The sequence below is a fragment of the Nomascus leucogenys genome, chromosome 3 (assembly GCF_006542625.1).
Source record: "Nomascus leucogenys isolate Asia chromosome 3, Asia_NLE_v1, whole genome shotgun sequence".
NCBI lineage: Eukaryota > Metazoa > Chordata > Mammalia > Primates > Hylobatidae > Nomascus > Nomascus leucogenys.
In genome coordinates this window covers 154,037,161-154,062,907 of record NC_044383.1, presented here as the reverse complement: position 1 = coordinate 154,062,907, position 25,747 = coordinate 154,037,161, and the positions used below count along the sequence as shown (strand labels likewise).

The following is a 25,747-nucleotide window of genomic DNA, read 5'->3' as shown; positions in this document are numbered from 1 at the left end:
TGAACTTTGTCCTTTCTCAAAGGAGGATGGACTGGTAAAAATATTAGGGGGGCTGGTAAAATTCTTTACTAGTCACCCGCATAAATCGTTAATTGCTCACAGCTAGGGAGAGGGTTGCTGTTGATAGAACAAGATGCGGTTGGAGGAGACGCCATTGGTGGGTGCACCTTGGCTGGTAGGTGAGAGCAGGCAGGAATTCTCATCTTAGTGTGATCACATGAGTCATTTCCCAAAGGGTCATATTATTCATGGGCCATATTAATTATCTGTGGGTCTTTAAGCTAACTGATGGGAAGACCATGGACACAGAATCACAGTGAAATCTCTTCTACTATGTTACTATTTTCATTTATTTATTTATTTATTTATTTTATTTATTTTTTTTTTTTTTGAGACAGTCTCACTCTGTCGCTCAGGCTAGAGTGCAGTGGCGCAATCTCGGCTCACTGCAACCTCCGCCTACTGGGTTCAAGCGATTCTCCTGCCTCAGCCTCCCAAGTATCTGGGATTATAGGCACCCGCCACCATGCCCAGCTAATTTTGTATTTTTAGTAGAGACAGGGTTTCACCATGTTGGCCAGGCTGGTCTCGAACTCCTGACCTCAGGTGATCCACCCACCTTGGCCTCCCAAAGTGCTGGGATTACAGGCATGAGACACCACAACTGGCCCTAAGCTACTATTCTTAAGTGTGAACAGCAAAAAGGGATATTTCACTCCGTTTATGCTTCAAGCCAAATCTGTAATCACGACAAGACACAAATTTCATAGCAGCAGGTAAATCTTGGTCCTATTAATCCTGTCGTTATGATTTCCAGTACCTGATTTCTCAAAAAACTAGTTACTATTACAGTAAACATGCATGGGTGCACGCACACACGCACACACACACGCACATGCACACACACGCACATATACACAGGTGCACACACATGCACATGCACACACGCACATGCACACACATGCACACACACGTGCACACATACACATGTGCGCACACACATGCACACACATGCGCACACGCACACCCACACATATGCATGCGCACACACACGCACAAACACACACACACATTCAGGGAAGAGCCTCAAGAGATGCCCTGAATCCCTCCTATTTGCCGAGTCCAGTACCAAGCTCGATGTGCACACCTGGAAGTTAATTCCACTCCTAGACACCAAGTGGACACTGGTGCATCCAACCAGACTGAGCTCTGGGGCTTTTCTGGGAGGTCGGTCTTACCATTACCATTTTAAAGATGAGATACTGAAACCCAGATAGGTAAAATGCATTTATCAGGATCACACAGTGGGGGCCGAGAACCAGCCCAGGCCCCCCTTCTGTCCTTCCCAGGGACCAGGGAGACTCCAAGCAGCAGCAACAATAACTTTGATGGGAAGAAAGGTTCCAGGGGGACTGACGGCATGCAGGAGGAGGAGTGAGCACACCTAACATCTCTCCAGCCACTGTGTTCCCTTGTGCAGAAAAGATGGTCCTGGGGTAGGTAGTGTCCTAATGCACCTTCACGGTACATGACGCCAACCACTCTCCCGTCTCCTCCCCATGCCTGATGTGGTCCCTCCTAAATAAGACAATGAGAAGGTTGCGGCTCTGCCTGCAGGGTCCAGGGTGGAGACACAGCCGCTCTCCTGGTTCTCACTTTGGAGGCCCCATTTGTGAGCCTGAGAGAGCTTCTGCTGGTGCTGTTTGCCATGAGATTGCTTCTGAAGCCACGCCCCTTGCCTGGTGGAGTATCACTGGGAGTGAGAGCATTCATAGGTGTGTGCCATGGCGCCTCTCCCACACTGTCAGCCTCAGAGACACCCCAGAAGCCAGCAGCTCTGGAACTGAGTGTGCAGGTCAATCTGCGGGCCGTGGGAGGAGGTTGGAAATCACAACTCTGGGCTAAATCCTGGCCTCAGCCACTTAGAGATTTTGAAAAAGGAACTTACCTATGAGACAAGCAGCTCCAAGTTCACACGGCTATTCTAAGAATCAGCTTCTATGATGCATTAGAACACACAGTGCTTTGCTTGGTGCCCCATGAGCATCATATGAGGTCAATATCAGATCCATGAGCAACTAACGAGGTCAACATCAGACCTCATTAGTTCAAGGAGGAGTTGAATGTCATTTATATTTGGAAAACGAAGTTAAGGCAAATACCCCTCCTTTCATGGTGAGAGCTCAAGGCCTGCATGTACACGTGTTGGTGTGTGTTCCCAAACCACTCAGATAGGGTTTGCTTGTATTACTATTTTCTGTACTTATGTTGAAAAGCTTCATTCTGATTACTTAACCACGGTGTGACTGAATATTGAAATCTGAGAATCAAATATGATTGAAATTAAAACCTTTTATAATTATGAAAATTGGATACATTTACTTATGCATATTTTTGGTAAGTTAATTAATGTTTTTAAACAATACACTTTTACAGTCTACACTTATGAGGTGGTATTTGCTTTAATTTAGCATTTTTTTAATCTCTTCAAATGACCAAAAATTAATAACTTAACAAATCTAATTTGTGTCTTGATGTTTGTGTAATGTCATATTTGAAAAACAGAATATGAAAAACTTAGAAATAAAAAAAGAAAATATAATTTGTATCATTTTCCCGTAGGGAATGCATTTTAGCATGATTTAAAGCAGAATCAAAAGATAATTATCTTTTGGCACTAATTTTAATATGTGCGATAAAACAAAAATTATCATCCCTAAATAAAGCAAAGAAGTATTTCCACTGAGGGGCTCCATGAACTGCAGGACGTCCTGAACATCAAGGACTCTTCCTGGACATTGAACAGAACTGTTTTTAATGGTTTAGGGAGGAAGGCATTTTTCTCCTAAGCAGGAGGAGGAATTTCACAGATGACAAAACTGGAGGCCTCTATGTTCTCTCCAGCTCACGAAAGAAAAACTAACACAACAATGAGAACACATGGACACAGGAAGGGGAACATCACACACCGGGGCCTGTTGTGGGGTTGGGGGAGGGGGGAGGGACAGCATTAGGAGATATACCTAATGTTAAATGACGAGTTAATGGGTGCAGCACACCACCATGGCACATGGATACATATGTGACAAACCTGCATGTTGTGCACATGTACCCTAAAACTTAAAGTATAATAATAATAAAAAAAAGATCCCAAGGCGCATTTTGGGGGTCCTCAAACAGCCCTGGGCTTTTGGGAGGGCTTTGGAAGAGGCAGGAAACAGATGCCTCCAGCGCCCGCGTGGCATGTGAAATAAAGGAGATAAGGCATCAGTGCCCGGGGCCCGCACAGTCTGCGAGGCCACGAGGAACAGCTTCCCGCGTGGGGAGGCACGGGGGCCACAGGGTGGGCTGCTGGGGACTGAGGGTGCAGAGCCAGACTCCCCTTAAAAGCTAATCATCCCAAGGCCGCTCCCGCACCCCACGTGGGCTTCAAGGACGCTGGAGGAAAGGAGCCCGCAGCTTCCCGTGGTTCCCGAGTGTGGGCGTGGGGAGAGTCCTGTGGGCAGCCCCACCCCAGCCGGGAGAGTCCACGGACGCCCTCGGAGCTGGGACCCCCACCTGAGTCCCTCCTTCCCGCCCGCACAGCCGCGGACCCCCGGGAACACTTCAGCGTCCCCGTGCGGGGAGGGGAAGGCCTGGACTTGGAGGGGGTTCCCGCAACAGTGAAGACGACGCCTCGGGCTGAGACCCTCATGGCCCGAGGCCCCAGGCCTGCCTGGACCCCGCCGCGCGAGGACGGTGTCGCTCAGAGGCCCTGACTTCAGCGTCTACCTCGTCCACACGGCGCCCCCATTGGTGTCTGGACCCGACCCACCCAGCAGCCGCCCACCCTGTGCTGCCTCAGCCTTAGGAGGACCGCGCAGGACAGGGGCTCAGGGCGGAGAGGATCAAGCTCCAGGGGCCTCCACCCTTCCTCTAAAGCGGAGGTGTGTCCGGGCGGCCACTCCCCGCTGCAGGCTGCTGGGCGGTCTTTGCCCATCTGAATCCAATCTGGCCTGGGTCTGAAGGAATTCGGCCTGAGCTACAGATCCCAATTTGGTTCAAACCCCGCAAGAGGCATCATTCAGGTTCCACAGCGCATGCTATGAGTGGGACCTTGTAACATGCGACCCTGGACTCCATACGTCCATCCCAAATCCCACGGGGAGCAGGGTGCTGGCAGAGGGAGGAGGAGCTCCCTGGGCTGGCTGAGCCAGCACCCAGCCTGTCTGTGTAGGTGACAGGAAGGTAAGGGCTTCCCTGCTTGGCCCCTGGTGGGAAGCTTGGTGGGGTGGGAGCTGCGTGCTAACACAGCTCTTCCGTCTTCCTCGTCACTCTGCTTCGCAACCAGCCAACCTCAGGACCCCAGGTCACAGGACCCCGGATATTTGACGGGTGGAGGCAAGAGTGCGTGAATTTCTCTGCGCGTTGAACCGCTTTTGCAATATGTGTTTTTTTTAAATCTCCAACATGAAGTAGGCTTTAACCACTTAGTCTCATCCCGGCTGGCTAATGATTGCAGGCCGGGTGGAGACATGTTACCGTAGAAGGGAAGTCCCGACCTGAGGGCGAGGCCGAGAGGAGCCGGGAGCTGGGCCCAAGGAAGCCCGGAGCTGCGCTTGCAGGCGAGCGCTGTGGAGGCGCCGGGAGGAGCCAGGCCCACTTGGCGAAATCCACTTCCCCTCTTTATCAGGCACTGCTTCCGCTTTCACTTTCACTGATATCACAGTAAAGGCCTTTCAAAAATGCCAGAGAGAACTCGTGCCCGAGGGAGCACACGCCCTGTGGTGAGAGGGGCCCCAGCAGCAGATGCCCCCGGCGTCTTGGGCAAAGTGAGACCCATTTCAGAACCAAATGAGGTCCCCAAAACACAGAATGTGGATGAGCAGCCGACCTGTCTCCCCACGTGGCAAAGCCCTGTGGCCCATGGCTCCATCAGGAATTGGGCACACGGTGTTAAGGAAAACAACCAAATTCACCTTGCCAGCGGGACACGAACACCAAATTGACTTTAACTGCCAGCCACAAAGTCTGGCTGCCAGCTCCGAGGGCTGTGTGTGGTCTCACGTCTGGCCTTGTGTCCTGATAATCAGGAAAGGTCTTCCAGGACACGCAGTCCCAGAACAGCCTGTGCAGGCCTGAGAAGGCGGGACCTCCGTGCCCCTCCTCTGCATCCCCACCCTTTCCAGGGGCAGGCTGCCCAGGAGCCCGGCAGAATGCTTCTAACTTCCTAAGTACAAAAAAGTTTCTGCAGAAGCTTAACAGAAGCTTCGTGAGCTCCTGCACCTATTTCTTCTTTCTTTCATGTTCTCTTCAGTGCTCTGTATAATAGTAGTAGGATACCCCAAGGTGTTAATTAATTGATGGAAATCGAGACAAGTTTTTCAGCATGACTTTAAGAAATCTGCATACAGTAAGTATAATATGATGGGGCTTATCTGGTCCCCCTGTCTTGTGGGAGACTATGGCACCTGAAAACAACATGATGGCAGCCTCACAGTGCGTGAAAGATGCGGATACCTGGTAGGGAAGGGGCACCGTGCACACGCAGTTCAAACGCGAGTTTTAACCGACTCGTCCCATGGAATAATCCTCCTACCAAAATGTGAGGCAGCTGGCCTTCCGCACGTTCTCATTATTTCTGAGCACTCTTTCCCATGGGTCACGTCACTACGGCAAATGGTGGCAAATGGTGGCAAATGGCGGCAACTGGCAACCGTGATACAGAAACCGTCCTGCGAGCCTGGATGCCTCCTCGCCCCAGAGATAGAGCCCTCCTTGGCTTTGACATGCCACGATCACATGCTTTTCTGTCTAGAGGAGATGTGTTTTATTATGAACGGGTCATGGAACCCTAAGCACATTGGTGTTTGTAATTCATGAAGAGTGTTTGTTATTTTGTGAAGATGTTAGTAGCTGGCTCAAGTAAGAACAGAAGTTGCAGTCTCCTCTTCAATATTTTAGATTGGTTTTAAAGGAAATCAGGCAGAAATCTAGAAAGTACTTAATATGCCAGTAGGGAAGAGTACTAATTTGATTTACATTTGTTTAAATCTTACATAATTAAAAGACTGTATCTTACAAAATGTCTTATCTGATAAAATCTTGTAACTAGTTTATGTATCTTCTATGAAAAGAATAATAAAACAAAGATGATTTTAGACAGTAAAAGAAGTAACACAATTTTATATTGATGGGAAAAACTGAGTAATGCACTTTTCAGTAACAGGCGACTTCAGATTTTACTCATTTATTTAATGTATATGATTCACATGATGAAAGTGATGATTTTCTTACTAAATGAGCCAAGAGAATGTTTGACTTATATCTTTATTAAATTTAGATCAATGTAAGTCTAATAGGCAACCTCTAGGGGTGCCTAGATTCTCTCTCTTTTCCAGTTATGTATCAATTTGGTTATTTTGTTTGTTTCATTCAGCTTGTTTTAAAAAGAGTAGTGATGCTACAGTAGGGCCCGTGGAACATATGCTGGTACAAATCTTTATTAATTTAATGCATATTTATTGTGTAGCTACTATGTGCAAATTTTCAAGTGCCGTCACTCACCTCCTGCAGAGCATCTCAGAGGACAGTGAGGGGCCACCTCGGTGGGCTCTCTGCTGGGGCCTGGGGTGAGCAACAGGCTGGTGGTGGTGGTAGGGGGTGGTCTTTGCCAATCTAAATCCAATCTGGCCTGGGTATGAAGGAATTTTGCCTGACTTACAGATCCCAATTTGGCTCAAACCCCACAGGAGGCAAGATTTTATTGTGTAGCTACCATGTGCAAATTTTCAGAGTAGGAGTATTTTATTTTCCTTTGTGAGAATAGTCCCTTTTAAAAAACTACTATCATTATATGCTCCAAAGCATACGTGACCACATCTTCCTAGTGTGCACACAGGCATTTGGATGCGTGGCAACCATATTCTATGTCTGCGGTAACAAAAGTCACATTATTTTCATACAAATTCATGGGGAAAAATACTACTTTTAGCTGATATAAAGAAACATCAGAGAAACAAAAAGCAATGCATTTTCAGTTTGGCCTTTTTTATAAAAAAACAGGAAAAGGTACTGACAAGCTAGGTAAATTTTTTTAAATACCCAAATTATTATAAAAAATTATTTACATTTTCTCAAATAAATGTGTCTACATCTACCAAAGATGATTATAAGTAAAAGTATACTTTAAAAATTAAAATTAAGTATAAATGACACTCTTCTGATATTTGAAATTTCAATAGGAGTGGTCATTGTATACATCCTATGATGTTTGTCATTTCATTGTTAAAACTTAATAAATTAAATATTATTTTTAATGTCCTAAAATACCAACTAGGTGTTTCTTCAGCCCCTCAGAAAGAACATGTAGCTAGAATACTGGTATTAAACACAAACATAGTCCAGTAGCTTCATGCCCCGTGTCTGTAAATCAACTCAATGCCATCTTTTTGTGCTCCACTCATCTCGGCTGACTTAAATCAAATTATAGTGTAGGGTAACTTCTGTAAACTGGAATTTCCTAAAACATTATTTTCAGTCCCACTAAATACCAAAAGCCTGCTCAGTTTTTACTGGTTAATTATAATTGGCAGGTCACTTGAAGTCCTGGGAATCTGCAAGTGGCAAGTGAGAGGTGAGACACAGAAATGCTCTTCTTCCACAGGTTTATGTGGAGCTTAATCTGCCAAAGCCTGAAATGGTTACATTGGCTTAAAAAAATGTGTATTAATATTTCTTAGCCTGGCATGGTGGCTCACACCTATAATCTCAGCACTTTGGGAGGCTGAGGCAGGCAGATCACTTGAAGTCAGGAGTTCGAGACCAGCCTGGCCAACATGGTGAAACCCTGTTTCTACTAGAAATACAAAAATTAGCTGGCTGTGGTGGTGCGTGCCTATAGTCTCAGCTACTCAGGAGGCTGAGGCAGGAGAATCGCTTGAACCCAGGAGGCGGAGGTTGCAGTGAGCCAAGATTGCACCACCGCTCTCCAGCCTGGGTGACAGGCAAGACTTTCTCTCAAAATAAATAAATAAATAAATTAATTAAATAAAGTATATTTCCAGTAAAATCATTTACAAGAATTTTACATTTTTTTTCAAATTAAGTTTAGGTGCTAACATATTTATTCTTCAGTGGTTTTCGAGATCTACCAGTGTATTAGTCCATTTTCATCCTGCTATAAAGAACTCCCCAAGACTGGGCAATTTATAAATGAAAGAGGTTTAATGGACTCATGGCTCAGCATTGCTGGGGAAGTGTCAGGAAACTTACCATCATGGCAGAAGGTGAAGGGGAAGCAAGGCACCTTCATCACAAGCCAGCAGGAAGGAGAAGTGCCCAGCGAAGGGGTTAGAGCCCCTTATAAAACCATCAGATCTCCTGAAAACTCACTCACTATCATGAGAACAGCATGGGGGAAACCGCCCTCATGATTCAATTATCCCCACCTGGTCTCTCCATTGACATGTGCAGATTATGGGGATTACAATTCAAAATAAGATTTGGGTGGGCACACAATGCCCAACCATATCAACCAGTAAACCTGAAACATACAGTGTTTTAATTAAGCTCTCATATACAAATTTATATGAAACAGAAATAAATCAAAATAACTTTTTTAAATGGGGTGACAAAATTGAACAAAACCCAGTGTCAAAAGTTCATGAGACATGTAAAGAGATTAATATCTCCATACAATAGGAAAAACTCATCTATAACAAGCATTTCTGAGAAAAATGTTATAAATAGGTATTAAATGTTCCTGCCATGTGTGCCTGTAGATGGTGGGGGGCCTTTGGGGTTTGCCCTCCCTCATCTCGGCCCAGAAGGGTAAAGTAACAAGAAGATGCCACACAGCTAAGACTCCAGGGCTGGAGGCAGTGATTTCAGAGCATCATGGGGCAGAAATCACACATTGGACCTGTGCCAGCTCATCTGGCTTTGCACCGCGCTAGCTTTGCAGGTGGAAATCAGTGGACGGGCCCACCATAGACTTGCCGTGGGGTTCTGAGGTGGCCGCCGGCTTAAGGGGACTCAGGCATTTCCCTCAAGGGTCCTTTTTAGGGTGGGTCTATAAGAGGCATAGGTGGGTGAAGGGAGAATCGAACCACTCTTAGTATCCTGAGCTTTAATAAACCTTTTGTTTTTTTTGTAAGCAGAAGAATATATGGATGCATAACCACAGATAAAGTTTTAATGCATAAGCAGCCTCTGTGAATGTTTGCAATTTTTTCACCCAAAGCTGATTGTAGAAAATTCAAGCTGTTACTAACTCCGTGTTTCCTCAGCAGCTGAACTACTTTAAACCTACATGGCTGCTTCCCTTCAGTAAGAATCTGTGAAATCCTCATTTGAAAAGGCAATGAGAAACACACAAGCAATCAACTGAGAGCCTAAATGAAAATTACAGAACAAACCCGCTTCCATGAAAACAGTCAAAGTCATTAACCAAAGAGGAAGCAACCCATTACTGGTCTTCAAAATGTCAAAATAGTCAGCTTTAAAAGGTGAAAGTTCTCTCAAACACTGCTTTATAGCAAACAAAACGCACATAATTTGGAGGATTTTAAACTAAATTAGCAAAGTGTTTTAACATCTCTGAAATTAGGTCAAAAGCAAATTTATAATTATTTACTTATTAACTAAAGCTATAGTTTGTTTGACATCTACAGAGAAATCTGTTAAAGAATTTAGAAAATTTAATTTTAAAATGCCAAATTTTAAAATATATGCTGGTGATCAAATAATAAGAATTATTTTCATGACTGAATAACCAAGTGAAAATATTTACAACTGACCCTTGAACAACAGGTTTTTGATGTCATGGGTCCACTGTTCCAAGGATTTCTCCTTTGCCTCTGTCACAGCAAGGCCAGCCCCTCCTCCTCTTCCTCCTCCTCAGCCCACTCAGCATGAGGACGATGAGGAGAATGAAGACCTTTATGATGATCCACTTCCACGTAATCAATAGTAAATATATTTCCTATTCTTTATGATTTTTAATAACATTTTCTTTTCTCTATTTTTGTAAGAATACAGTATATAATACATATAACATACAAAATACGTGTTAACTAACTGTATTATTGGTAAGGCTGCCAGTCTACAAGAGGCTATTATTTTGGAGGGAGTTGAAAGTTATCCTCAGATGTTCGTGCCAGGTCTGCACTCCTCACCCCCATGTTGTCCAAGGGTCAACTGTACAATACACTTAATTCCAAAAAAAAAAAAACATCATTTTCTAGATCTATTAAATCACTCCTTACAAAGTGACATCAGGCAGCATCTTACCTGAATTCTTATTGGTTTTGTTCTGCCGACTTTTAACCTGTTCAGTCCAAAGGGTAGGATAACGTGATGCAATATCTATGAACCAAAATGAAATGACAAGCATTTTTAATTCATCATGAAAGCACAATGTTCCTTAGTTACATAGTGCAGCAAGTAGTCTAACAGCCAAAATAAATCAATGTAACACACATTGTACATCTGTAAAGAAACAGTTACAATGATTATATGCATGAGACAAAAGGAAATCATAATATACATTTAAAATATTTTTGGCATTCTTCTCTCTATCCAAAAGTATAGTTAAAAGCTCTTTGGGTCTAGACAGAATTCACTTTAAAAGAATCAGATTTTAGAAAAATACCCAATGTACAAAAATAGATCCTTGTGTAGTTAAAATGGCTATTCACATAACATACAATGTTTTCACTCAGTTGAAAGATTCAATATAAAATGCAATATGTGAAGCATAACTTTTGCCTGAAACTTTTCAGGAACACCCCTTTTGTAGTAATCTTGTTTAACAAATAAAATTGAATGGGCCGGGCATGGTGGCTCACGCCTGTAATCCCAGCACTTTGGGAGGCCGAGGTGGGTGGATCACCTGAGGTCAGGTATTCAAGACCAGCCTGGCCAATATGGTGAAACCCCGTCTCTACTAATAACACACACACAAAAAAAAATTAGCCAGGCGTTGTGGCAAGCACCTGTAGTCCCAGCCTCCTAAGGCTGAGGCAGGAGAATCACTTGAGCCCAAGAGACGGAGGTTGCAGTGAGCTGATATCGCATCATTGTACTCCAGAAGCCTGGGCAACAAAAGCAAAAGTCTGTCTCACAAAAAAAAAAAAGGAATGTCATGCAGGTCACTGTTAGTGCTTGAAAACACAGACCCTGAAGAAGACATCTGGGTTTGAATGCCATTTGCCATTTACACCCAGATGGACTTGGGTCAATTGCCACAGGGCTCTCATCTGCGGAAGGGCATTCAGAAGGTCAGGGACTCATGGCAGCAGATCACACATTGTGTAGTGCTTAGGACCACGCAGCATTAGTCATCATTATTATTATTTGCAAAGCATAATGCAGTTCTACATTTTAAGGTTTTGTTAATTTATGCTGTGTATTCCTTACACTTTGCCTTTAAAGCCTGGTCCCCTTTCACCTGATAATTTTTATACACTGGTAAATAGCTAAGACAATGTATTAAAGGTAAAAACAGGAAATCTATCCTTGTTATGACCACTTGTAAAGACGTGAAATGTAAACGGGGAAAATGGCCATACATTTTATATTATCCAAACTGTAAAATTTCAACGTAGAAATGTGTATTTAACGAAACCCTCATGAGAATGCGCCATGGCAATATCTGAAAATCCCTTGCTCCAAAGACATCAGGAAAAACACTGGGTGCCCTCATAAGGCTGGACACGGCCACACACAATCCGTTTCTGCTTGTGAGTTTGCTCTCTTATCCCATCATCATGATGTTTAGATACACATTTACCCAGTGAAATTATTTCTACAGCCAAGCAATTCACATTCCCAGCATCTCACAGTTACTTCACGGGTGTGTGGCTAGGAAACGTTTACTATGTCATCTGCTGCCATTTCATCATTAAGTATATTCCTCGTGCTATGTGCTGGATGTGTGGTATGCCATCCATTGTCATTTCATCATTAACTAGATTCCTTGTGCTGCACGCTGGATGTGTGGACTTGTCCATCCCACATAACTGCAGCTTTGCAGCCTCTGACCTCATCCCTCTATTTTCTCCATCCTACCCTACCCTTGGTGACCACCTTTCGGCTTGCTGTTTCCCTCTTCTCACTATTGGAGTTTTGTGTGTTTGTTTTTTTAATAGATTCCACATAGAAGTGAGATCATGTGGTCTTTTCTCTCTGTGTCTGGCATGTTACACTCCATACTGAAGGGAGCTCTAACAAGACGACTCGCTCCACTTCCCAGCTCCACGCCATTCCTCGCGCTCTTCCCCAACCCCGACCGTGCAATGACCACCCCGGCTCACCTTCTTCATCTCCTTGAGGCTGAGTCTCCAACGCTGGAGCTGCGGCATCATCTGAATTCAGAACGGAAAAGATTTGCAAGGAGACTACAATTATGAGAGTAAGTTAAGTAAGTGTGCATACGGGTGGATACTGAGGACTTGCGCTCAGTCCCCACAGATCAACCACAACAGCAACCCCAAACAGACCCAGCAAACCCAAATACACAGCAGCTGGAGTGACTACACCAGTCTCAAGTGAGCGGCTACTTAAAATGCTCGAGGCTAGACACTGACCTAATTTCCACGTGGAAAATATCCGAACAGTTCTAAACTATCAGAGCCAATCATAGGCCATAGGGCAGATGAGGAAGGAATCAAAATAATTAGAGTAAAGAAAGTCTAGCCCTGGGAAAGAGAAGTCATAAATTCGGGCCACTGGAGGTTACAGAAGAGGGCTTGGCAGGGACTGGGGTGGGGTTGAGCAGAGTCCTGTACCCTTAACACACCCTCTGTTTTCCCCAAGAAAAAGGCAAGGGTTGGAGAATCCTGGACCCCTTTCTACACCTCTGGCCCTCCTTCTCTCCACTGCTGCCGTGGAATAATCTAAGGATCTGAGAGGGGAACGGGGTGGAGTGGACAGGGCGAAAGTGATCGGAGAATGGAGGAAAGGGTGGACTGGGGTGTCACAGGCCCCTGCACCACCCATGGACTCGCATTTTCCAAGTGAAGAATCTGTATTTAATTAATGGACATACACACGTTGGGTTCCCTGGTAAAGTAAGAGGTTTTAAATGGCTCAGAGACCTGGCAGGATGGCGGGGCCTGTGAGCCAGGAGTCTTTCTCCAGACACTCAGGGCCCCACCCAGGAGGCAATCACAAGGCACTGTGGTGCTCTCAGGATCATCTTTTTTTTTTTTTTTCACTGAAGCTTGCTTATATCATTTTGTTAAATAACTTTTGGATTGAAATATAGGAAAAAGTGGCAAAGATGAGGGCCAGATACAAGGCTTATGTAGATAACTAAGTCATGAACTTCCCAGTGGTCTAAAGAATAAAGTTTCTCATAAGACTTTTTAGGGGGAAAATCAAAACAGATTTTCAAAAAATTTTAACATTGAGCAATCTCTCAAAAAGTTTGCTAGCTATCAAAATACTGACAAAAATGTGACATCAGTTATTTGAAATATCCAAGTCTAACATTGATAATAACAATAAACTAGGAATATTTTGTGGTTGAATATTTTACAATCTTCTTCCAAGAAAATAAAACAAAATGGGAAACATATTTTAAACACAAGAACATACAAAAAGTCTTAAAAGAACATATGTGAAATTTTTTGGAATGAGGACAATCAAACACATTATTACTGTTGTGTGTTTTTGCTGAGGCCTCACCAAGTCACCGCTCTGGGGCCACCAGCCTGTTCCCCGGTCACAGGGGCCAGACCAGTCTGAAAGCTCAGCCTGAATGGCAGGCAGGGAAGGCAGGTGTGGCCTGAGGAGAGGGTGAGTAATGGGCCCACTGCCCGCTCCTCCTCTCAGCCCTGATTCTGGGCACCAGAGGCCACTCCCCTTCCTGCCCTGTCCACGCTTCCCTCCTCAGCACGGTCATCATAGGCCCTACTCCATGTCCCCGTCCCTCACAGACGGGGTGGCTCTGTCCCAATAAACAAGGCCATTGGTGGCTGCTGAGGTCAGCCTTAAGGAAATAAAACAAAAATCTCGAAGAGCTGTGCATTTTTTACTTTCCCTCTATCAGAGTGTGTGAAGTGTCTTATTTGTGTCTGGAAACCAGCTCTGTTGGTTAATCCAAGTATCCCCTCTGCGTATTCGGGCCTAAAGTGGGGGGTGTGTTCTTTCCTTAACTCACTTTCATGCCCATTTACTAATTCCTCTAGATTTTTTTTCTACAGTGGGTACAATAAATATCATACTAAACAGGATTAAGAAATGCCCTCTGAAAGACGATGATCCTTCCATCTCCTCCTCCCTTTCCACACTTGGTTAATTCTTCTAATCATGAGATTGTCCCTTCCTTTCTCTACAAATGTCGACATGCCCACCCCATTATCTTCTCAACTCAATTCACGCAGCTCACACTATTGCTCTATGCAACTTTACCCCTTCCTTTCCAAACATAAACCCTCTCCCAACCCAGTGTCCCCATTATGCCTGTCATCATTTTTCAGCTGGAAAATGAGCTATCTTCCTTGACTGTGAGGCTTCTTCTGTTTCAGCTCACACTTGTTACATATTTCCCCTTCCAGGAAGCCAGTCCTGCCTCATCCTTGGCAGGCACCCTCTGGACAGAAGGCCTGACATTTACTCTCATGCCAGCTTGTCCCTCCAACATGTCTGTATCCTAGTAATACAGAACTCTTTTTGCAAAGGATCTTCCAGGGCAGGGATGGGCCCCACCACAGTTTCCACACATGCAGAAGGGATTAGTTGAATATAACTCCGATATTTTTTTTTTTTTTTTTGAGACAGAGTCTCACTCTGTCACCCAGGCTGGAGTGCAGTGGCGTGATCTTGGCTCACTGCAACCTCCATTTCCTGGGCTCAAGCAATTCTCCTGCCTCAGCCTCCTGAATACCTGGGATTATAGGCATGCGCCACCACGCCTAGTTAATTTTTGTATTTTTAGTAGAGATGGCATTTCACCATGTTGGCCAGGCTGGTCTCAAACTCCTGACCTCAGGTGATCTGCCTGCCTCAGCCTGGTCTGTCTTTATATGATTTTTGTTTGTTACTGGTTCATTACACTGTAACCTACACTAGAAAAGAAAAGTACCTAAAATTTTGGTACTAAAATATTTCTTCTCATCTTGAAAACAATGTCTGACTTTCAAGGCTGATGTAAGAGAAAAGCAGAAATCTGTCCTGGTACTGAAGGGTGTTGGCCAGGGCAAGGGCAGAAAAGAGGATGGAGACTTTCCCAGGGGGGTTGTGGTGGGCATGTGACAGACCCCACAGACCCCGAAACAGGACCTGCAGGCTGCAACATGATGTTTAAGGTTAAGGGTTCTGTTCAGCTCTTGTTTGTACCAGTCTCAGAGGCAGGGATTGCTGTAGGTAGAAAAACTGTCCCTCTTCCTCCTTGTAGGGAGGAGTTGAGGCATCTTTATCAGGGTCCTCAATAACTGCAATGGTCTAGAATCCCACAGGGAGCCAAAAGACTGAGCCTCAGCCCTCTCCACAGTCACAGACTGGGAGGCTACAGGGGGTCCTAACAGCATCGGCTGATGGTCCCGAAACAAGCCACAGAGCACAGGCCCAACACCAGCGACCCCAGCTGAGCACAGGCCGGGCAGAGCTGGTAATCGTGAGTGAATGGCATTGCTGAATGAATAAAGAAGTAACACACTGGTTCGGCTCTCATCATCATCACTAGTGGATGTTTCAACTTTAACTTGAGAAGTTATTTCACGGGATAAGTTAGATGTTACATATCATCATAGACATTTATTCTAAGATAGTTACCTGTTTTTCCTGTGCCTTCGCGTTGGGGTAACTTTTCATTTACAGAACCTAAAAGAGGAAAATAAGGAGTGAAATGAAATAATTTTGGACTCTTGAATGGTCATCACAAATTAAGTTATGCACATATTTTTGCTCCATTTTGACTAATTTGCCATGCTTTGGCATGTTCTACTTAAATTCTGTAAGCTGTCTAGTACCCTGAGGGGACACTGTCACCTAAACACTCAGACCCTGGACTCAGAAACAAAAGATTAGTTTCTACTTCTGGCGCTAAGGGGTTGCACATGTATTTAAGACCTTAAAACCCAATATATTAGTCTCTTCACCTGAAAAATGTCATCATAACCATAACATGTTGGGGTACTGAAGTGAATTAGGTAAAAACGGAAACGTTTTTAAAATCTTAAGACATTACACAACCAAAGATAACTAAAAACCCTGATTTCAGCTTGATTGTGATTTATAGAGGAGAATGGCGAGGAACTACCTTTTGGTAGAGTATTGAAAATCTACTAACTAATGTGTGACCAAGTTTGAATGTTTACATGATGCTGAAAGATGTATATTATAAATAGAAAGTGTAGTTCTTTCTCTTCCAACAGATTGAAGCCGCTATATGGATCCACTTCCCCTTCATCATTAGAATACCTACTCGAGAAATAAAACTAGTTCTTCTCAGAGTTTATTGGCAGTTGAATATTCTGTTTAGAATAAACTTGGAATTCCCATAGCCATACACATGCCCAGTAAAACTCCTCAGCAGAAACATCTTAGAACTTGAAATTATTTGTTTTTGTTTTCTTTTTTCAATTTTGAATATGGCAGAAATACAGACCAACATTCACATTAAAAATATAGCTTATGCCATTTTGAGGATGTTTATCTTATTTTTGGGAAATGCAATAGTAATGTGGCAGGAAATTTACAAGCAATTCATTGGATAGCAGAGAAAACGGAGTAACTTCGAGGCGCCATCCATCCTCTGGCACTCTTGGCGGACGCTGCCTCAAGGTCGCAGTGCCCAGACACCCCTAAACACATGTCAACAGTTCCCATGAAGGAATACAGCTCGGCCATCCCAAACCCTCCTCTGTAACAGGTACTCATCAGACAATGCTGACTTCAGGAAAGCTGAATGAGGATTTACACAGGAATGTTCTCAGCGGTTTCCCTGCAGGCTGCATATCTAAAAATAACTAAATAATACGCGTTTGGGAATTTAGTGTCCCCAGGGGATAAAAAAGACTACAATTCTCCTGGTTCATCTGTCAAAGCCAGCCTTTCTCTCTTTCCCAGCTGTTACTGTTACCATTTGGTTACATATTTGGTTACTATTGTTTCCACGCCTTGCAATACAAGGTTTTTCTTGGTAAGAATCCCCTAGGATACAAAGCTAACCTCACTGTGTGGCCACCTCCTGAAGCTCTCAAAATCCTCCTTTGCTTGTTTCTCTCTTTTGGACCATCTCTTTACAAATCCACATTTCTTAAAGAGCTTAAGCTTCTTAGTCATCAGTTTATTTTTATCATGTGTTCCCGAAAGAGGCAAAAAGTATTTTCTACTTTTGACGGGAAATGATCATATTTTGATAATATTTCTGAATATTTCTGTGCAGGTTTTAATATCGTAAGGAAAATGTAAATATGCTAATAATTAGAATATCTTCCATGAGAGAGTTTCTTAATTTAAATAAGAAAATATTTTGCACTGTACAGACAGAGCGGTACAGACTGCAAATTCAAAATTTGGTGAGCGGCTGAGGTCAGAATCCAACGTTTAAACATTCTCTGCCCTCAGGCAGCCTCTGTCTCTGAGCCAACCAGCACTGTGGCTTTCTCATCAGGCCCTTGCATTCAATCAGTGTTTACTTAAATAAATCCACACAAAATTAATTTGATCTTGTTCTTCATATGTAAGAGATAATTTTAAGACAGAACCAAGTGTCCCTTGATAACCTGCTCTGTGATTCATGACTCAAATATTTTACAAAATAGAAATTGGAGGAGATCCTGATAGTGCATTGACTTCACCTTTTAACTACCTTGGGACGAAAAGACGACACCCAACCTTCCTGCCCCTGCCTTCCTGTAAGATCCTGGCCTCCACGATGGGAAAATAGCTCCACATATTTCCACAGGCCAGCAGAGCCATGCAAACACACAAATCCAGACCCAAGAAAGCAACTCTGATGCTGTCATTACATTTTTCTGGAGATAAGGATTTGCTGAACTTCCAAGTGTTTATAACAAGCAAGATTGCAGGCTGTACTTGCAGAAAGGGGGCTGAGAAAGAAGGGTTGACTGATACGTACACTTTTTTCTGCAGTCAGTGAATACCTTTGTGAACCCTGGGCTGGAGGCTGGACCTTAAGGATCTGCTTGCTGTTCACAGACACAAAGAGGTTGCTAAGTGATCCACCTCAGCCTTGGATTCCAAAGGACACATCTGAATTGCTCCCATTTGTGAGATCCCATCCCATCTAAATGCTACTCTAAAGGGGTGGGTTTTGTCGTAATGGGGATATGAATTTCTGGTGGAAGAAACCACAAAGTACAATGTGAGGAAACGTCCCTGGCTTAAGGGAGGAATAATAGCTGTTAAGTCTTGTAGCTCTAAGCACTTGGTTCAAATCCAGCTGCTCTCAGCGTTAACGTGTTGCCAGAACAGCCCAGTGGAGGGAATGGTGTTATGCTGATGGAGCCAGTGGTTTGCATAAGCTCCTTCCAGACACCCCTCCCACATGAGTGAGGAGAGGGAGGTCTGTGGCACAGACATGAGAGGGCTGAGGGGGCAGCTCCCTGCAGGGAGTCCTCCTTCAGAGCAGCTAAACAAGCCTGCGGCTCACCCCTTCCGAGAACTTCACATCCAGGGGGCAGGTTTACAGCCTCAGATGAGGGAGGCGAGAGAAAAAGAAAAGAGAACAGCAAGGGCTGCGTTCTCTGGTCTAAACAGCGTCTCTGTGCTATTGGGCTTTTCTCAAGGTTCCTGCCCTCCCATCCTCTCATCGGGACAACATGAGGGTGACAGGAAAGAGGGTGCCAATTTCTGAGGATGTGGTGCTGCAGGGAGAAGACAGGGCATGGGCAGCAGAACAAATGTCCCTCCCTCCTAGCTCTGTGCCCCTGGCGAGGCACCTTCACCACTCGAAACCTCTGTTTCTTCAACTCTGCAGTGGGCAGTGTGGTGAAAACCCACCAAGTCCAGCTGAATGGACCCAGCAGAGCAACCCATACATAGGCGTGCATGACGGACATTCACCAAAGATGAATGGACCTAGCAGAGCAACCCACACATAGGAGTGCACGACGCACGTTCACCAAAGATGTGCTGTGTGCACCATCGGAAGCTGCCTCTCCACGTGCTCTGCTGGACACGCAGCTGGGGAGAGGTCTCCTCCAGAAGAGCAATGCTCCTCACTCAGGCCAAGCCGTCCAAAACACAGCAGCCTCTAGGAGCCTCTAGGAGGGCACCAACTGGCCTGCGGCCCTCAGGCCCTCGCCGCCATCACCTTACGTGCATTCATTCATTCCTGGGCTCACCCCCTCATACACACCCATCATGTGTCCACAGGAAACAATGTCAGGGACGCCGCACTACACACTTTAGTCCAATTTGGGGAGGCGGGCATTAAACAGAATTTACTCAAGCAATGTCTATTGCAACTGTGTACACAGCTGATGTCTATATAGCTCTTACTGTGTGCCAATCCCTATGTCCTTCACAGACTTGAAGTCATTTAATGTAGATGCCAGCCCTGCAAGGTGGGACTGCCATCATGCCCGTTATACAGACAAGGAAAGTGAGACCAGAGGGGTAAGTAACTGGCCCAGGGCCACTTAGGAAGTGGCAGAGCCAGGATCCAGGGCCTGCTTTTTTAGCCCTCAGGAGAGCTGACTTTGAGCAGAAAGGCCTCTCTGAGGAAGAGTGAAGGGGTGAGTAGGCATGGGCCAGAAAAAAAGGGCGAGTGGACTGGGAGGGCCAGGAGACCACGCACAGGCTGGCAGAGAGCAGCACACAGCCCGTCCACCACCACAGGGACGCGCAGCTGCTCCGGATGCTGGAAGTGCCCCTGCAAGCCCCACCTGTTAGGAGAGTTCTGTCCCCACTGGGCATGCCCACCTGGCAGGGCTCTCTCAGGCCGGAGCCTGCTGGAGCCGGTGTGGAGGGCCTGAGCCCACTGTCCTGGAACCCGGACACCATGCACAGTGTGGCCTGTGAGGCTTGTGGGCTCTGGTTGGCATCAGATCCATGATTTGATCTCAGGACCCTACCCAGTTATGAACAGACCAAGGGGTGGTGAGAAGGGTGGAAAAGGGTGGTGTGTGAAATGGTGCAGTGGGACGGAGCCACCTGTCTGGTCGCTGGCATGGAGATGCCCTTGGAGTCGGAGTTCACGAAAGCCGTCCAGCCCCGTGGGTATTCTCTGTCAGTGGCAGCTCAAACAGGTGCCTCTCTGGCTAGACAAGAGATGGTTTTCTACACACAGTGACTTTCATGTTTATAAATAAAATTTAAGTTTTTTCATCTAAGAATATATAAAATCAGGGGAGGAAATAGAGAAGCCATCTACATTTTTTGCAATCTCATGCTTCAGTCAGCATGAAGACTGAGAGGGGACATGCAGGCATTTCGTGTGGCCGTCCAGGTCCCGTCAGTGTCAGGAAGCACGAGCCACAGTTATTGAGCACTGCCCAAAGCGAAGGGAGGAAGTGACTCAGTCCACTGGTGGTTTTCCTGGGTTGACTGCTGGCGTCCCTGCACCACCTGGGATGGGACAACAGAAAACCTGACCCCGGGGCTCATCTTTGCTGCTGAGGACTCCGGGGATGTGGTCAGCAGCCCCCTCCTCTAAAGGGTCTTTTTATCTGCACCAAAACACCTGCTTCTGCAGGGGTCACCCCACTCCCCCAGATTCCAGCAGGGGTCACCCCACTTCCCCAGATTCCAGCAGGGGTCACCCCACTCCCCAGATTCCAGCAGGGGTCACCCCACTCCCCAGATTCCAGCAGGGGTCACCCCACTCCCCCACATTCCAGCAGGGGTCACCCCACTCCCCAGATTCCAGCAGGGGTCACCCCACTCCCCCACATTCCAGCAGGGGTCACCCCACTCCCCAGATTCCAGCAGAGGTCACCCCACTCCCCAGATTCCAGGAGCGGTCACCCTACTCCCCCAGATTCCAGCAGGGGCCACCCCACTCCCCAGATTCCAGCAGGGGTCACCCCACTCCCCCAGATTCCAGCAGGGGTCACCCCACTTCCCAGATTCCAGCAAGGGTCACCCCACTTCCCAGATTCCAGCAGGGGTCACCCCACTCCCCCAGATTCCAGCGGGGGTTACCCCACTCCCCCAGATTCCAGCAGAGCTCACCCCACTCCCCAGATTCTAGGGTGAGGAAGTGCCTCCGGGCTTCCCTGCCATGTCACACAGGTGGGCTTAGGAAGGCTGAGAACCTGTCCCCAGGTGCCCCTCTGAGGGCAGGGGAGGTGAACTCCAGGCCAGGCCCTTTCCCCTTCATGCTGACAGAACTGCATCCATCCACCCTGTGGGCTCCTCTACACTCCTTGGATTGCAACAGACTGGCCGTGGCCGGGAGGGCGTCCTCCTAGAGGACCCAGGGCACATGTCTCTTGGCCCCAGGGCAGCGGTCCTGTGTTCTTAGGGGCTCCAGGCCTGTGAGAAGCCAACCAGACACTCAGCCTCCTGGGATGAGTCCTAGCGAAGAACAGAATGTGCTTCTTACAGCCTGCAGAGCACTGTATTAGGATAGACACTGCTCTTCCTAAATAGGACCAGCTTTCAGCTAAGCAAGTGCTTCTCACAGCCTGCAGAGTGCTGTATTAGGATGGACACTGCTCTCTCTAAATAGGACCGGCTTACAGCTAAGAAATAGACAAGGCCTTTGGACCAGTTGGGGTCTCCTTGGCATGAGCCAGAATCCCGGCACTGGCCGGCCGAGCGAGGTGACCACGGGCTCGTCTCTCCTGCCCTCTGAGAGCTGCCACCTTCATTTTCACTCTTGTCCTGACACTGGCAGGAGCCCCAACCCTGCCGCCCTGACCCTGCTGGGGTTTATACCCTAGGCTTCAGACACACACAACACCTGTCTTCTGCAGTCCTGCTGCCAGAACTCAGGGAATGCCTGTGCTCTATCCGACTTCACCGGGTCCCATCCTTGAGCCTCACCGTGGCCACAGGTTGGGGCCAAGCAGGACTTGCACGCACTCCTTGTTGGGGGCATCCCGGAGCAGGGACAGCACGGCCCAGGTCCACAGTACCCCCAGGGGTGGCACAGCCCCGGTCCACACTGCCCTTAGCTCCTCCCACCTCATCTCCCCTCTCTCCACACTGAGCCTGGGGGAGGCTTAGTGGAGAAGTAATTTGCACAGGAGGAAAATCACCTATTTTCTATTTTCCTGAGTGCCCATGGCCAAATAATCCTCAAGACAACATGACTGGAAGCGGTAGGACCTCCTTCCTGTCTCATCCCAGGGAGGCCCTGGGTCACCTTGAGGCTGAGCTTCACCCCCTGGCCCATGCGGGACATTCAGAGTCACAGGCGCCATGCCCTGGGACCCACCCACCTCCTTACCCGCCAGCTCCCGTCAGCCTCTGAAGGCGCTGCTCCCAAGTACTCCTCCTTCCTCTCAGCCTTGAGCTGCATGGCCAGGCCAGGACCCCAAGCAGGCAAGATGTCCCTCACCCGGGATCAGGAGGGGCGCTGGCAGCCACGGGCTCCCCCACTGGCCCCGTGACCATCCTAGGATCCCGTGTTGGGATAGTCATGGATGGCTGCCCTGTGGGCCTGTGTTTCTCTGGAGTGAGGCCCCTCACCTCAACCCAGGGCTTGGAGTGTAGGGCCAGCCACGAGCACCAGCGCTGCCTGGAAACTCGGCAGAAAGCAAACTTTGGCCACACTGCAGACCTGCCAGGCCAGAAACTCCAGAAGCCAGCACAGCCTAGGCCCCTCAGGCCCTCCGAGTGAGGCTGGCACATGTGAAAATTCGAGCCAGAATTCAGACAGAACGGCCGGGCCCCTGTGCCGTGAAGCTGCATGGCTGCTGCATTATTCCTCATGTGTCCCCACAGCTCATGCGTCTCTCTCCCATCTTCCCCCGGCGGCGCCCCTGTGCGGTGAAGCTGCATGGCTGCTGCGTTATTCGTCGTGTCCCCGGGATCACTGTCACTGCGCATGCGCCTCCCTCCCATCCTCCCCCGGCGGCGCCGCCTCTCTCCTGCCATCCTCACCTCCAGCTCAACCTGAGTTTTGCCACTTCGGTGTTTCTGTGGATGAAGAAACCAAACGCAATCCATTTGTTTTTGCTCAGTGAACCTTTATGTTATTTATGGACTTGGAGAAGGGTTTCGGTGGACTTTGTGGCACCGGCTTTTATGCTTCCTGGGTCTTTTTCTATCCTAGTGATTCTGCCTTTAAACAGTTGGGATTCCTGATTTGAGGTGCATCTGATAAAAGGAATGTTCTGAATTTACTGATTTCTGATTTGACACCCTGATTCAATGGCAGGAGAAAAATGTCTGAGTACAGCTGTATCACTCTTGCTAAAAGGCCACACAACATTTTAATCGTTTCATAAATCTTTGCAACATTTAACTGTTGTAGCTGCATATAGTGAAAACAGGTGCTGTAAAATAATTAGCATTTGTCCAAAACATAATTAGAAGAAAAAATAATATACTTGTTTTTATGTACATAAAATATCTCTGGAGGCCGGGCACGGTGGCTCCTGCCTGTAATCCCAGCACTTTGGGAGGCCGAGGTGAGCGGATCACAAGGTCAGGAGATTGAGACCATCCTGGCTAACACGGTGAAACCCCGTCTCTACTAAAAATACAAAACATTGGCCGGGCATGGTGGCAGGTACCTATAGTCCCAGCTACTCGGGAGGCTGAGGCAGGAGAATTGCTTGAACCCAGGAGGTGGAGGTTGCAGTGAGCCGAGATTGCGCCACTGCACTCCAGCCTGGGCGACAGAGTCAGACTCCATTTCAAAAATAAATAAATAATTAAAAATAAAATCTCTAGAAGCACACAGCCATTATTCTTTAAATAGAGCTATACAAATTGGGGCCATTTACTTCCAAAGACTTCTTGATTTCTTTGGGAACATTTTATTAACTATTAGAAAATAGGAGAGAAAAGCCACTTGTAGATGAGGTGCAACAAAGGGCCATTTTACAGGATACTGTTTTCAACTCATGTGAGGCTCCAGTACAAATTAGCTGCCAAATTAAATGTACACTAAAGTACAACAGAGGAGCAGATTATAAAAAAACACAAGTATTAGACACCAGAAAGTATTTTTTGCTGAGGTTAAAAGTAATAAGTATTTTTCCTGAATAGAAAAAGTTACACCAAAGTATTGTCTATCAGAATAGTTGTGAATAACTCAACATAAAGTCCAACTTTAAAAAGAAAAGTGAAGCAGAGGAAACGCTGGGCCCAGATGGGAGCTTCAGCCCCAAGGGCCTCTGGAGTCATCACCCAGGGAAGGGCCAGGGCGGGACGCAGGGGAACCTGACTTCCAGTCCGGGTCCTGGCAGACGCAGGGACCCCCGACTCTTCCCAAGCCAGCCTGAAGCCGCTTGTCAGACTAAACCTACACCCTGTGGTCTTTAACATTTTACTTATTATTATGTTTTTAAATTCAGTATCATTTGAATACTTTCAGAATTCAATCTGAATCTTTTATTGAAAATTTTACAAATCCTGTGTTGGCTGCATCAAATTACTATTTTATCTCATCATGGATGTAAAATAAATGTCCTTGATACTATAAAAGGTGTTATAAATTTACATGTTACAGAGTAAATGTAACATATTTTTCTCTGAAAAAAATCACAAGTTTTTAATCGTTCTAAATTTTTAAATTTTTATTTTTTGTAGAGATGGTGGGGGGGTCTCACTTTTGTTGCGCAGGCTGGTCTCAAACTCCTGGGCTCAAGTGATCCCCCTGCCTCAGCCTCCCACAGTGCTGGGATTACAAGCATGAGCCACCACTCCCTGCCTACAAGTATTTTAAACAGATAAAATTCAGATTTATATTTGATATTGTGGCTTGATTGCTGAAGTGACCACCTCTCACTGTTTTCACGGCCATCTAGAAAGAGGCCTCAATTTTCGGTGCATTTCCTACTTCTCCTTAAGGTTGTTTGTTTTCACATTTTCTTTTACATTTCTTTCAATAGTATTGAAATATTTTACTTTAATAACTTTCACTTTTCAAGAAAAGACTTATGAAAGCTAAAGAAAAAGCCGTTTTGAGGTGGAGACAAACAGCGAGCTGGATTCTCTCCAAGGCACAAGCTCTCCAGGTCAAGCCGAGCCACTGCACACTGGCCCTGAATGATTTCTACCAGGAAGCGCTTCAGAGACATTGGAGACCAAACGCAGCTGCCTCGTTGATCTCAGGATTTGGGAATTTAATTATTCTTGATGATCCTTTCAAGTCCCTCAGCTATGTAGGGTCCTTAACTTAGTGCCAGGGAAATTCATGTGAAAAATTTAAAATTCAGTTAGCTTTGGCTTATGAAGTGTATTTTTTTCTGAAGTCATTTCGGATACTACTACAAACATGGAATTCCACCATTTCAGATGGAGGACAAGACCTTAGGCCTTGCAGAAAAATGCAGAAGTTATAGTTAAATTAATGTATATCATGTACTGAAAGTGATTCGTGAGACTCCAAGATCATCCATCATTTATAACAGGGCCTTCCCCAAACTCAGATTTTGAAATCTCTGGGATGTGCATCCACAGTGAAGATGGGCGCATAGTCATGTTCAGACCCCAGAGAGGAAATTCCTAGAGCAGGGAGGAAATCCAGACCACGGAGAGGAAATTCCTAGAGCAGGGAGGAAATCCAGACCACGGAGAGGAAATTCCTAGAGCAGGAAGGAAATTCAGACCATAGAGAGGAAATTCCTAGAGCAGGGAGGAAATCCAGACCGCATGGAGGAAATTCCTAGAG

At 46.2% G+C, this 25,747-nt stretch overlaps 1 protein-coding gene across 1 annotated transcript in view; it reads right to left on the bottom strand.

Moving 5' to 3' along the window:
- The window catches only part of SMOC2 (SPARC related modular calcium binding 2), a 213,275-nt gene that overhangs the window by 97,693 nt on the left and 89,835 nt on the right, over positions 1 to 25,747 (bottom strand). Inside the window, exons 5-7 of the mRNA XM_030809981.1 lie at positions 15,760 to 15,807; positions 12,297 to 12,347; positions 10,273 to 10,347 (exon numbers count right to left, since the gene is read on the bottom strand). Coding sequence (XP_030665841.1) covers positions 10,273 to 10,347; positions 12,297 to 12,347; positions 15,760 to 15,807 — 174 coding nt within the window. The remainder of the gene's footprint in view (positions 1 to 10,272; positions 10,348 to 12,296; positions 12,348 to 15,759; positions 15,808 to 25,747) is intronic.